The 14848-nt window shown below is 39.7% G+C and overlaps 1 protein-coding gene across 1 annotated transcript in view; it reads left to right on the top strand.

Annotated features, from left to right (window-relative positions):
* The window catches only part of Sbf (SET domain binding factor), a 219984-nt gene extending 210413 nt beyond the window's left edge, over window positions 1-9571 (top strand). The window contains exons 38-40 of the mRNA XM_080268179.1: window positions 4159-4365; window positions 8287-8369; window positions 8569-9571. Of these exons, the coding sequence (XP_080124305.1) occupies window positions 4159-4365; window positions 8287-8369; window positions 8569-8661 (383 nt within the window). The 3' untranslated portion in view covers window positions 8662-9571. The remainder of the gene's footprint in view (window positions 1-4158; window positions 4366-8286; window positions 8370-8568) is intronic.
* The last annotated feature ends 5277 nt before the right edge of the window (window positions 9572-14848 follow it).

A 14848-nucleotide genomic window follows, 5' to 3' on the forward strand; every position in this document is an offset into this window, starting at 1 on the left:
GCAATATAGGGTGTAAATGGGTGTAATGTCAGTGGGGAAGTATATTGGGAGTGAAGAAGTAAAGCAGAAGTTGAAATGCGAGTGGTAGAGAGTGTGCTTGCTACGTGAATATGCGCTAGCATTTCGCTAACTGCCCTCGTAATGAATGTAAATAATTGAAAACATTTACAGTGGTGAAGGAAAGGTTCAATGTAAAGAAAACAATACTCTGAAAGTGATAAAACAATATGATATGTTGAGATACGAGTCATAGCGAGTGCGCAGAGTAAGCAGATGTGCGCTATAGTTATGCTACATGTCATCGTAATGAATGAAAACAGCTGAAAACATTTATATACAGTACAAAATGGTAAAATGGCATTGAAACAGTAGTATACAAGTAGAAAAAATGATATGTTGACTGAAACAAGAAACTTAGCACATAGCGTGTTACCACTCTGACCAAACTCGCTATGCACGTGCGAAGTTACAATGCCTGTTTTTCATATATATGTCATTGAAAACCATTATATTGTTATTCTTACTGTTTATTAGTTCAGATTCAATTAAAGTAGAGGTGTTCTTTGTGGCTTCTCCCTAAATTACCTACCATAGAAAACGTGAGCGCTTCTCACGTCAGTGACAATACGATACCTGGCGCGGGGGACCTCACCTGTTCCGACCACTTATGGACCACAGTAAGCCCTTTCTTGGTGATTTTCCTTTGTTTCTCAACAAAAGCAGAAGTTTTAGCCAAAAAAAAAAAAATTTCCAAACTAGCGCGGGATTGGGGGGTGTCGGAGTTGCGAAATAGCTCAGGACATGACGGGTTAATGGCTGAAGCTGCAGTATATCGAAAGCAGTGTTTCGAATGAAGCACTTTTAAATCCACCAACCAAGCATCTCTACCATGGAAATGGTAAGGTATAAATGTGACAGTATCATCTTCAGTTATTGTTGTGGAACTCTTTCCAGAAACTTTTGCAGAATTGCCTTGGCCACAAACTCGCAAAAGTTACCAGTTCTCTCCTGATAACTTAATTGAATACAGTACATTAAAAGTCAGTCAACCAAATTACTTTCTTTTATATGCTTCAAGCATCACTATAATCACAAGTAAAATATTATTAACATATTTACCCACTACTGTACAGTGAGGAAAAGACACTGCATTATGATAAGTAAAAAAATCACCAAAAAAAAGTTTGCATACCGTCTCATTTTCGGGATGAACCTTTATCTTAGCTAAATACAGTGGGCTCGCACAGTGCGCGAGTGGATAGGTGGTCCGCAATCTCGCGCACTGTGATTTCGCGTACCGTGAATACATAATCTTATGGGAAATTTAACATATGGGTGAGACCCCCGTAAACCTTGATGTTTTTTTAACCTTAGAGATATAATAAAGGGAAAATTTTAAAGACATATACTACAGATACAGCTAAAATATCAAAAATATGGTTAGTCACCTTAAAAACAGTAGATACCAGGCTGATGGACTTAAATGGCAGGGGTTCCGAGGTGCGGCAACACACTTTTATTTTTTATTTTATTTTTTTATGCGAGGAAGAAGGAACCAAAGGCCATGAGCCCGCAGTAACAGTTCCCTCAAAGTGAAAAGCAGAATACAATAGAGAGCCAAATTCAAGATCCGATCATTTTGAGATGCCTGGACACACTGCGTTTGAAAGACTGGAGATCATAGGCAGCAGGAAATACAGAAAGAGGGAGACAGCGTTTGAAAGACTGGAGATCATAGGCAGCAGGAAATACAGACAGAGGGAGACAGTTCCAGAGTGCCCCTGCTGCCACATCACACGTGTTTAACGGTTGCCAATGTTGTATTATTGCAGGTTTTGATGAAGAAATTTACAGTCTGTTTAATGTTATATTTGTTCCAGAATGCAGCAACAGTCATTATGTTGGAGGTTGCAGGTATGCCAGGTGAAGCAGGTGAGTCAGGTGGGGCAGTGGAGGTGGAAGGGGAGGCAGCTGGTGAATCAGGTGGGGCAGTGGAGGTGGAGGGGACAGTGGCGGGCGAGTCAGGGGAGGTGTTGAGGGGAGGATCCTCCATCTCCTTTCTACTGTACACATTTTTGGGAATTTCCTTCACCTCTTGTTTGTCTGTTTCATTCCTCATCTTGTTATGGACATATTTGCAGTATAACAACTTAGCATTCGCAAAATAACCATTATTCAAGTGAATCCAAACGTTATTATAGAAATTGGGTATCCATTCTAACTTACCATTATTGCCAAAAACGTTATTGTTGGAGTTGTTATTGGTGAGATCTTACTGTAGATTCCTCTTGAGCACCTTCCCTACAAGCCTCTAAGTCACGATGGGCGCGTCACGTGGGGAGGGGGGTCGCTCAGTCTGAGAAAAAAGCGGTTTTGGGCCAATCCTTGCCTCTGGCTCGCGTATTGTGGGCTAAACTCACGCATTCTAAGTTTTGTGGTTTTGATTATTGGTCACTTGTGTGCTGTGCGATTTGCACACTGTGATCAAGCATACTGTGCGAGCCCACTGTACCTTGATGTTTGTGCTCTCTCACTATTTCAATTAAATGAGAAGTTCATATAGAGTGGAAGAACAGTCTCTTTATTCCTATGACGAAACTGCTTGTGGATGTAGCCTAGCAATTTGTGGGCCTTTTTTTCTACTTCAATGTACCGTTTGAAGTTTTTTGCTTCCTTCACTGTTTCTCCCACTGCTGCCCACCCACACCTCAGAATAGGATACAAGATTCTTACCTAGCAAGAAAAGGCTTAGCTTCTTGCCCTGAGGGAGGCAAAAAATCAGTGAAGGAGATCTGTTAGTGTACAGGGAAGAGCAAGTCATCTGTATTCATCCTCCATGTAAAAGCCAAGAATATGCATCAAGGTGAAGTTCCATCCCGTACATATGTGTCAAGGTGCCCCAGAAAGACTTCAGCAGCTACTGACAAGTATCAAGAGGAAAGTATTGAGAAATTCACGAATTGCAGCAAGACAACCGAAGCAGGCCAAACCCTCTTTCCTTGGAAGTGTTGCAGAATGCACCATTCAAGAGCATTGCCAGAAACACATGAACATGCCTCTTCTCTCCATGACCAGAAAACTTCTACTGAGTCACAGGATTCATGTTGCCCATCTCAGTTTTGCAAAAAAAAAAAAAAACTAAGATTTCATCACTGAGGACTAGAGAAGGGTCATATGGAGCAACAAGTTGATTTTCCAGCGTGGTGCAGTAAGGCATGGTAAGCCGAGATGTCCCTCACAGATGAGTCCCTTTGACCCTGTTATGCACAAATGACTGTCAAGCACCCCAATTCAGTCATTATTTAGGGTTGCTTCAGTTGAGAGTTAGGTCGAGGGGAATTTTATGTGCATCCCAAGAACCTGACGATGAATGGAGACCGCTACGTTGAAGTTCTTTGTGACCACATGAATTTTTTGAGATCCATGGCTGCAACCTCTTCATCCCAGATACTGCACCATGTCACAACGCAAAGAAGGTCATGAAAAGGTTATCAGACAAGCAAGTGAATGTCCTTGAATGACCTGGGAATTCTCCAGACCTGAATCCCATCACGAAGCTGTGGTCTCACATGAAGTTAAAACTCTACGAAAGGAACACCTCTTCAATTGCTTACCTTCTTTTTGCCATCAGAGACATCTGGGTGCATGAAATTGATCTTGAGTACTGCAGAAACCATGCTGACTCCTTGCTGCGTCATATTCAATCTGTTTTGAAGACACATGGTGACCACACAAGATAATAAAGAAAATGAAAGTTTTTTTTTTTTTTTTAACCCATTCCTCAGCTGTTCCACTGTTACTGTATGTTGTGTGAACCCATGCTGGGAGTCCATAATCAGTTTGTGAATTTCCAGGTGTTTGATTACCCTATCTAGTTATTTCTCCTAACAATTTTACCATGATAGAAGCCAGGCTAATTGGATGGTGATTCTCAGGATATTCTTGATACCCATGCTTAAAGGTGGCGGCACATGTGCTAGCTTTCAGTCTTCTGGCACATCCTTTGTTTCCAGTGACTTGAAGATTTCTGCAAGTAAAGGAGCTGAGAGGGAAAGAGAGAAAGAGAAAGAGAAAGAGAGAGAGAGAGAGAGAGAGAGAGAGAAAAAAAAAATCAGAGACTTACTTATTGTATTTGTATTCATTTCCATTATGTATTAGGTGTGGCATCACTTCAGACAACCTCACACCAGTATTATGAGCAGTTTTCCTCCAATGTTGCTGAGAACCGAACTCATGAGGGGTACCTGTGGAAACGAGGATCACTACTCAAGAACTGGAAGCAGAGGTGGTTCGTGCTGGACATTGTAAAGCATCAGCTACGCTACTATGACACTAGTGATGATGCACACTTCAAAGGCATCATTGGTAAGGCTTGACAAGATCGTAAGAGCTGTCCAGATTATATGTCAGCATTGTGCTGGCGAGAGTACAGTATTAAAAATATTTTGAGTTTAGGAAAGTTGTTTGAGCTTACCTAGAAAGCTGAATTATTTGAACATGTAGAAAGGAGGGTGTGTTGTTACCTACAGTGGGATATATGTATGAGACTTGGATGTGGGATGACAGCAGCCATGAGTAGGAGCAGTGGGATTGGGATTGTTGAGGAATGTGTTTAGAGTATGTAGAGTGGATGGGTAGGGAAATAATATGATTCATCCTCATCATTCTGTCTGCGGGTGACTGTACACCGAGTGACAAGCTAAATGGTTTCCTGTGCACCAGGAAACCATGTACTATGCTGGGTGGTAACCATATAGCCAGATTATGGCACCTGGTAGTTTAGTGGATAATTAAGGCATTCCAATCGGATTGAGCCTGTGAAGGGGTGGTTGGGGTATATTGCTTACGTAATGCCACTCTGGGATGAGTGAGTCTGGCCACTCATATCTTAAATGTCAGGGCCAACTTGCCTAGCCCCAGGCTTCTACGCTCCTCATGGGGCAACACAGGATTAGATACTGATGCTGATAAAAGATGTAGAGTAGGATAGTTTGTTGATAATAGGGTTCTAAAGGGATGGGAGGGGGAGAAGGGAGGGAGGGTTCTTGGGAAGAAGCAAGCTGTGGAGGAGAGGAGGAGGAGGAGGAACCTTGAGCTTTTGAAAGCTGGCAGCTGATTGGCTGTCCAAATGCATTCATTAGTAACTATGTATTTTAATAATTTTTATTATAAGGATTATAGTAACCATTTGACAATAAGATTTTGTCTACCTGTCCATTGCCAGATGCCGTAAACCCAAAGGGGGTGTCCACAAACAAATCACCTCCATGTTGCCCTGTCCCCCACCATTTCACTGCACAGCTCCCAGCTCACACCCTCTTCTCTCATATACCTTTTCACTCCATCCCTCCATCTCATCCTTGGCCTCCCTCTCAATCTCCCCCTTTCCACCTCACTCACATACACTCTCCTCATCAGTCTCTCACTCTCCATCCTCTCCACATGGCCAAACCACCTCAGTGTGTTTTTCCTAAAACTTCCAAGCACATCCACATCCACACAACTATGCTCCCTCACTTCCTCATTTGTCAGTCTGTCTCTCTATGTGACTCCAAATGCTTCTTTCATATAACTCATTTCTGCAGCTGTCACTCTTGACTTGTGTCCCTCCAACAAGGTGCACACTTCACTTCCATACGTTAGGAGTTGTTATCACAATAGTGTCATGCAGTAACTTTTTCACTTCCATGCTCACTTCCGTTTCTTATCATTGCTTTCAAGGAACCAGCAACCTTTTCCTCCTTGTTGTACCCATTCAAGCACTTCACCCTCAAAACTTCCATCCTTATTCATCACACTATGCAAGTACATAAATGTACTTACATTTTCCATTTCCATCTCATGCAGCCTCACTGTACATTCACTGACTTCATTTCTCTTGAAGACCATGACTTTACTCTTCCATACATTCACCTTTAGATTCTGTTTCGTACACACTCTCCCAAACTGATCCACCATGCCTTGCAGCTCCCCATCGTCTGCACTTAACACAGTATCATCTGCAAACAACAGTACAGGGAGTTTCCAAACAGTCCCTTCTCTCATTAGGGCTGCTCCAACATCCACTGCCCTACCTTGTATCCCTTTTATAACCCCATCCATATACAGACTGAACAACCAGGGAGACATGACACATCGCTGTTTCAACTCTCAAATAGAAAAATTCACTCAGTTCACTATCCAAATCATACTCTTCATGGCATTCAACAACTTCCCATTTACTCCGTATTCTTAATACTTTCCACAATCTTCGTCTATTCCCCCTGTCATATGCTTTCTCCAAATCTTCGAAGGCTGCATACAACTTCTTTTCCATCTCTAGAAACTTTTCCACTGAAGATCTAAGAATGAATATCTGATCTGCACAACCCCTTCCCATCCTAAAACCTCCCTGTTCTTCACCAACTAATTTCTCTGTCGTTTCCCTAACTCTGTCAATAAGTATCCTACCATATACTTTTCCTGTTACACAAAGAAGACAAATGCCATCATGATTACCACACTTTTTTTCCCCCTTTTCCATTGTACAGGGGAATAATTATACGTGACTTCCAGTCCTCTGGGACTATACCTTCATCCCAGGCCAATCTGCATGTCTTCCACATCCCTTCTACTACTCTCTCTCCCCCATGCTTCAGCATTTCACCACACACTCCATCAATTCCTGGGGCTTTCCTCATTTTGACTCTCATCATTGCTTCCACAGCTTCCATCCTATTGATTCCCTCCTCTCTTCTCACATTCCTCCATCTCCCAGCCATTCCCCAGCTACTTATACTCGCGTTACTTTCATTCTTAATGTTCAACACTTCCTTAAAGTGTTCTCTCCACCTGCTCACTTTTTCTCCCATCTCCACCAGTAATCTACCGTTTTTATCTGTCACTCCCTGACTGACTTCTTTGACATCCTGTCTAGCTCTCTTTACATCTTTCCAGAACATTTTCATACATTCCCTCCACTTTACACTCAAATTCCTTCCAAATTCCTCATCCACTCTCTTCTTACTCTCTCTTACTTATCTTTTCACCTCTCTCTTCCCCTCTGTGTATGGTATAACTCTTTCTTCCATCTCTCAACTTCTTCCACACCCCTGCTTCTCATCCACTCGTTATATTCTTTCTTCTTTTGTGCCACAGCCTGTCTCGCCTCTTCATTCCACTATGCTGTTCTTTGCACCCTGTTTCATCTTCTCTTCATCCCACACACCACCTCACATGCTGCACAGATTTCTTCTGTGAATATCTTTCACACACCTTCCACATCCCATCTGTTCCAATCCATACTTGTCCAATCGCTCCTCCACCTCTCTCTTATATTGTGCCTTTTTCCATCCTCTTGCAACCTTTCCACCCTTCTTGTATGCACTACTTCCTTCTGTCCATCCCTTCTATTCCTCCATTTCATTTGAACCTTCTTTCTCATCACTACCAAGAAAGCCCAACCTCTATATGCTCTTGCATCCATTACACATTTTCTCATCATATCATCTACACACACATAATTAATCATTGCCTTCCGTTTATTCCGTTCACCATCCACCCTTCTCGTCACTCACCACGTATACCTGTGGATCATTTTGTGCCTGAAGAAGGTATTGGCTATCACCAACCTTTTCCCTGCACAAATGTCCACTAGAGCACCGCCATTCTCATCCACCTCTGCAGGCACACCCCACTCACCAACTACTCAATCCACCTTCACATTCCCTACTTTTCCATTCATATCTCCAATCAAAAACACCCACATTCCTTTCAGACTTTTCCATGTACACTTCCACATTTGTCCAGAACTCTTCTTTCACTGTGCTTACACAATTTTGCATTGGTGCATACACACACTCAGTCGCCCACATTTGTAGTCCAACTTTCAGTCATACCCATACAATCTCTGAGCCAACTGATCCATACTCTTTTATATTATACTTCCATCTCTTGCACAGAACACAACACACTCCTTTTGCCCTCTTATTCTCACCCACTCCCACTCTTATACCCCATCCATACTTCCATTGTCTCACACCCTCATCTCACTATTTAGTTTCAGTTAATCCACATACATCCACTTTTGCACCCTCAAGCACCTGGACAATCTCTCTCTCTTTCACCTCATCATTTGCACCCCTCTAGTAAATACCTACTCATATGCACTCAGACAACCAATCAGTTGCCAGCTTTCAAAAGCTGAAGGCTCTTCTCTTCTCAGATGAAATCAAATACCTGTAAAGTATAGTATTTATTACAGTACTAGCTGATGTGTACTAACATCTTGGTTTTCATTTGTGACAGAGTTGTCTGATGTTGTGTCTGTGATACCTTCCACACCAACACAAGGTGCACCGAAGAAGATTGATGAAAGAGCCTTCTTTGATGTGAGTAATTCACTCCTAGTCATATAAGATCACAAGATAAGTTCTGATTCTGTAGTTTTGTTCAGTTCACTGAGAAATTATTTCACTGACTTTTCTCAGCAGTTTATCTCCAGTATATTAAAAATTATATGAAAGACATGTTTTTTATTGTTTCTTATAATGTACATCAGAGCAACAAAGTCTTCTGTTCATTTCACAGCTTTCAACGAAAAGACGTCTGTACAACTTTTGTGCCTCAGATGGGCAGGCAGCGCAGGAATGGATTGAGAAAATTCAGTCCTGTCTGCAGTAGAAGCAGCACCATGGCAACTATACCTCCAGATGATACAGGGGAATTAACTGTGTACACATGTTCAGATGGTGGCAATTAGTATGTGTGTGTGTCCAGGAGGTGGCATTCAATAAGCGTTTGTGTCCAGAAAGTGACTCAGCATATGCACATATATACAAGTAGCTATCATACGTGCTTGCTGTTATTCTCCTGGAGTGAATACAAAGTCTATTGTATGGTGACTGCATTCCAGTATTAATCTTTTTCCTCTTTTTCTTCATCTTTGTTTTTCTATGTAGTCTGTTAGATCCTACATGAGACATTGTCAGGGTATATGTCATTATTTAACATTCACCATTTCATATTCAGAATTTTGCATTTGACCACAGTAGCATACATTAATTTTAAGTGTCACTGTTGAGACTTTCTCCTGATTTTGTATTAACCTTATTCCATGTAGACTTGACTTGTTAAAATTTTCCGTTGTCCTATCTGTGCTTATGGTGTCTAGGGGACCAAAGCATTGAAAGCCTGAGTATTTTGCCTAAGCATCCTTCTTCAGCTTATTGTAATAAGTATCTTCTTTGTTTTGTATTGTGAAACTTATTGAGTCGAGAGCAGACAATGGTTAATTCAGCGTTTAATTAACTTAGGAATTTTACAGTGATAAATGGCCAAATATTATGTTCTGTAAACTGAAAATATTACTACAGGTATCTGGTAGTCTCGATAGTAATTCATATGAGCATCAGAACTGGAAAAGAGCTTATATCATGGATAAAAACTTGTGTAGTAATGTTTTCAGCTCTGACTCATAGTTTTGCATGCAAATGAAGAAACGGTAAGAAGTTTTATGCTTTGGTACAGTGATAAGAATCCTAATCATGTTGATTGCTCAGTTGTGAAAAGATTAAGCAGAATCTAGAGAAGAGCGAATTCCACGTGCTGATTGAGCTGAAATGTGTACATTGCTTTTTGTAATATGATGGTCAGCGTATAGTACTGAAGCTGTTTGTTTGCTGTTTGAATCATAGCACCAAGGTTTAATTCTAGTGAAAATTGGAACTGAGTGTCTTTTTCATTTTTCTACATGAAATGTGCATTAAGCCTCAGATGGTGAGACATAAATTTGAGAATGGTTTGCCGTCAGTGTGACTGATATGAGGCAGACTTCCAAATGGTATAATGGCATGGGACAGGGTGACGTGGAGGCGATTTGTTTGTGGCCATCCCATACAGGATTATGGCATTTGGCAATAGATAGATAATTTTTGTCACTTTTTTTTATTTTTTTATTTATTTATTTTTTTAAGTACATTGTTGAGTTTTGCAGTCATGTGTCACAGTGTCATGGTTATTTATATGTAATGAGTACTGTACTGTGTGTTCCCTTGACTACACTCGTATTAGATGTTTCGTCTGATTTTAAGTCTACCCTATGCTTAATATGCTCAGCTGATGCAAAGACTTAAAACCATGCTTGACATTAGTACCCGCAACTAGCAAGAGTGCATGAGCACAAAGAAAGACAGAGCAGTTTCATCATATCATCTGTCAGCAATTTACATGTACACACAAGATAGTGCAAAAATGGTGTTTAACATCAGTGTGTATTACAATGTTCATTTAAGTCTTTCTGGAAGGCACGTATATTTCATACTAGTATGCGTGTGTTTAGTATATAACCTTGTATTTGTAGTCACTTTCCTTGCCATACGATGCACATAAAAGCAATACTGTTGACTGGTAATTCAGGTTCCTTAATTCACTCTTAACATTTCCAATCATTGACAAAAATATCTTTATATATGTACGGTTCTATATTTTACCTTGTAAAAGTTTGTTTTGGAGGTCGCACCAAGCGAGTGAGTGAAGCACTTGAGTTTGTGCTGTTGTATATAGATCAGAAGGCAGGTCCTACTCAACAAAGATTATTTAGACCATACATTCACAGTATCTACTTGTGGCTTGTTTTAGGAAGTTGCCATTGTGTCACCTTGTGTAGCTCTCACCCGTCATGCTCATGTGCAGATCCAACTTTTATGATGTATAGCAGTTTTCATCCCTCATTGGTGTTCATTTTTGTGTGTAGAATATTGGCCCATGAATTCTTCATCTCTACAAAAAATTAAGAGTTCTGTTTAATACCTGTTTAGGGTATAATAATGTAATGTTGATAGAAGTTGACCTTTGCTCTGTGTGTGTGTGTGTGTGTGTGTGTGTGTGTGTGTGTGTGTGTGTGTGTGTGTGTGTGTGTGTGTGTGTGTGTGTGTGTGTGTGTGTGTGTGTGTGTGTGTGTGTTTTTATATGTTGATGTGAATGCTCAGTATATAAATTTTCATGTATATAAGCATTTTTTTTTTCTATGATAAAATGTTAATAGAAATACAAGCTCACCATTATAAAACATTATTGTTAAATACAAGCAAGGAAAACATTGTCATGTCATGGACATTTAAATAGAAATGTCTTAATGTGCATTACATTACAAGCAGGTCAGCTTTGAATACTGTTTCTCTTTTTGTATTGTAAGTCAAGAATTTGAATCTTTATACCTGAAACTAGTTATTTTGAATACTCGTAAGATATAGGACTCCTAGAGATCCCACAATGCTAGTCATGGTGCGAAATGAGTTACCCCCATCTGTTATCCCAGAACACAGCTACATTATATCTGCATCACCAACTCTACCAGCTGTTTGTGTATGATTGACAGGAAGTTTAATTGACAGAGGGTCTGTTAATGAACTTACTGTGCAACTCTTTGCCTAACATTTACCCTCACAGCAACCAAAATCCTACCAGCATTATCCTTTGCGTTTACTTCATATTCTTAAGAGTATACCGGTATTTGGTGTTTCAGTCATGCTACCAGTCAGTAATTACATGAGTGCCCTCCTATACATTTTCAGTTTGGCTTTTTATCCCTCTATCTTTTTGGTGTTATAACTGATTTTCTGGTGCATTATACTTTCTTATTTATTCATGGTATTGTTGAAGAACCATATTTTTAATTAGGTCATTAACAAATAAATAAACAAGAAACTTTCATTTTGTGCAATTAGAACATTAAATGTGAATTTGGTTGTTGTGAGATTTATCCAGAATTTGTTAATTCTCACAGAAAACAGGTTTTCTTCTTTTTTTCTTCATATATATATATATATATATATATAATATATATATATATATATATATATATACTGTATATACAGTGGGCTCGCACAGTGCACAAGTGGATGGGCGGTCCACGACCTCACGAACTGTGATTTCGCGTAAAGTCAATACATAATATTATGGGAAAAATAACTGGGCAGGACCCCCTCAAACCTTGATATTTTTTAACTTTTATGATATAATAAAGGGAAAATTTTTAAGACATACACTACAGATATACCAAAAATAACAAAAATATGGTCAGTCACCTTAAAAACAGTAGACAACAGGCCTGATGGACGTATATAGCAGGGGTTCCAAGGCGCAGCAACACACTTAGAGTGCCCCCGTTGCTTTGGCCGCACCACGCGTGTTTAGCAGTTGCCAGTGTTGTATCATTCCAGGCTTTGACGAAGAAATTTACGGCCTATCAAATGTTATATTTCTTCCAGAATGCAGCAACAGTCAATATGGTGGGGGTTGCAGGTGAGTCAGGTTGGGCTGTGTAGGAGGAGGGGATGGTGGCAGGTGAGTCAGGGAAGGTGGTGAGGGGAGGATCCTCCATCTCCTCCTCGCTACTGCTCACATTTTCGGCAATTTTCGTCATCTCTTCTTGTTTGTCTGTTTAATTCCTCATCTTCTTATGGACATAGTTGTAGTATAACAATTTGGCATTCAAGAAATAATAGTTATTCAAGTGAAGCAAACATTATTATAGAAACTGTGTATCTCTGCTAACTTGCCATTATTGCCGAAAATGTTATTGTCGAAGTAGTTATTGGCAAGATTTCACTGTAGATTTATCTTGAACATGTTCCCCACGAGCCCCTGAGTCATGACGGATTCGTCGTGCAGGGAGGAGGGTCACGTAGTCTGGGAAAATAGCGTTATTGGGCCACTCCTTGCCTCTGCCTCGTGTATTGTGGGCTAAACTTGTGCATTCAAAGTTTTATGGTTGTGATTTTTGGTCACTCATGTACTATGCGATTCATGCACTGTGATCATGCGTACTGTGTGAGTTCACTGTATAAACTGTATACAGTATATATATATATATATATATATATATATATATATATATATATATAAGGCCATGCATTATGTATAAATATTGTCCTTTGTTGCATCTCTTGGTCCATATTATTTTTATACTTTGAGTACCACATAGAAAGGCAGCAGATGCACCTTCTTGATTACTGCTTTGGCTGATTTTCCACTCCAGATGCGTTTATGTAATAAGTGTTAGCAATTTATTTCCAGATTCTATATGCCTCAGTGTGACCCATCAGAGACAGGAATTGAAGCATTAACAGCCAGTTCAGGTGTAGGGCCTGAAGGTGGACTTGAATTAATATACAGAACAAACTACCAGTGAAAAATTTCTGGAGCCGAGTATTATGTACACTTTAACACACAAACTTCACCCATGGGGTGGAATTTTAGTAATACAGTACAGTCGTGAACAAAAGTTTACCTGACATTTCACCTTTTTTTCTTTTCTTTTTTTTTTTTTTTACCATGTTGGCTGATATTTGTAACTTGAGAGATGCTTGTTCTTCTCCCTGTAGATGATGCCCCAGGGAGGAAAGTGATGCACTTCCCCTAAGAGTAAGGTTGATGCAGTGAAATGATAGATGAATTTTTGCCCTTGACTGTGAAATGATATCTGTGTAATTTATGATGTAATGGTAATGATATACTGAATGATTGACCTTTCAGACAATACTCGGCATTGCTCTCATTTTATCACAGTAAGTGTTATTTTCTGTTGTATGGCCTTTGTCCATATTCTTGTCGGTTAAAGTTGTTTTCTAAGACCTCTTTCTTAGTGATACATTATATTTATTACACCTTAATATTCTCTTGTGTGTTATTCCGGTCCGGTATATCCTTTTCATAGTGACTGAATTTGCAGTGGTACTGTCAGGAAGAAAGTAGAAAGGAAACTGAGAGAACATGCTAAATGGCTGAACCTGAGAAGTAGGAGGAGCAGGTGTAGAGGCACGGAAGTACTGCTTCATCGACAGAGTACAGTACTGAGAAAGATGTGTTTGAACGAGATGGTGTGCGCTGATGTTAGATCTATGGTAAATACTAAAGAGGTGGGACAGTACAGCAAGGTGGAGGGGTGATATCAGGTGAGTTCACCTTGGCCACATTACTTGGAAAGCAGATGTAAAGTGGAAAGTAATGATACATGTACAGGAGAGTATTAATGTATTCAGTGCAGAAATAAATTTATAAGAAAAAGGTGCCCGAGAGCTCTTTAATCGACAAGAATACTGACTGTCTATTCAGGGTTTAGGTATTGCAATCCTATCTGTTCCAGAATTGTCAGCAGCAGTAGAAAGAAGCCAATATAGAGTTTTCACAGATTAAAGATTAAGCAGAAGTATAATCTACTAACAGTTTTGAAGGAAACCCTCTTTGAGCCAGTAAGTACTATGTACAGTTGTGTTTGACAGACATAGGCTACAAAAAATGAACCAGGATTATAGGATTAAGCGCTACAAAAAATGAACCAGGATTATAGGATTAAGCGCAAATATTGTTAGCTCATTATTAAGTGCATCTGATGCCTTATACAGAATGCAGTTACAAGAGTTACAAGAGGAGGAGAAAAGTTGATTGGCAGTTGTTGTGTTTAGCATGAGTAGAAATAATTATTTTTCCACTACAAAGTCGTACAATTCTGTTTCCTATAAATTCTCTATGCTGCTGTCGTTTTATTTACGTGCAAGAGTAGTAACAAATCACTTGGACTGGTTTGTTATGTGGCCTGTGTTTTCCCAAACCCCAGCACTGCCCAGGATCACCAGTGAGAATTTCAAGTGCTATATATAGAGTAATTCCTCATCGTGTCATCTTTATTATTATTATTTTTTTTTTAAATTAATTCATTAATTCCTTTATTCATGTTTTATCAAGAGTAAACTACTGACAAAAATTAGTTGTCATTGGTCCACAGCTTAGTATACAGCTGATTTGCCAGTTTCTCCTCAATTTACAGCATCAGTTGTATGGAAAAATTTGTGATGTTTTGGAATACATC

Source organism: Coenobita brevimanus, chromosome 26, assembly GCF_032717465.1.
Source record: "Coenobita brevimanus isolate Jiangsu-jjx chromosome 26, ASM3271746v2, whole genome shotgun sequence".
Taxonomy (NCBI): domain Eukaryota; kingdom Metazoa; phylum Arthropoda; class Malacostraca; order Decapoda; family Coenobitidae; genus Coenobita; species Coenobita brevimanus.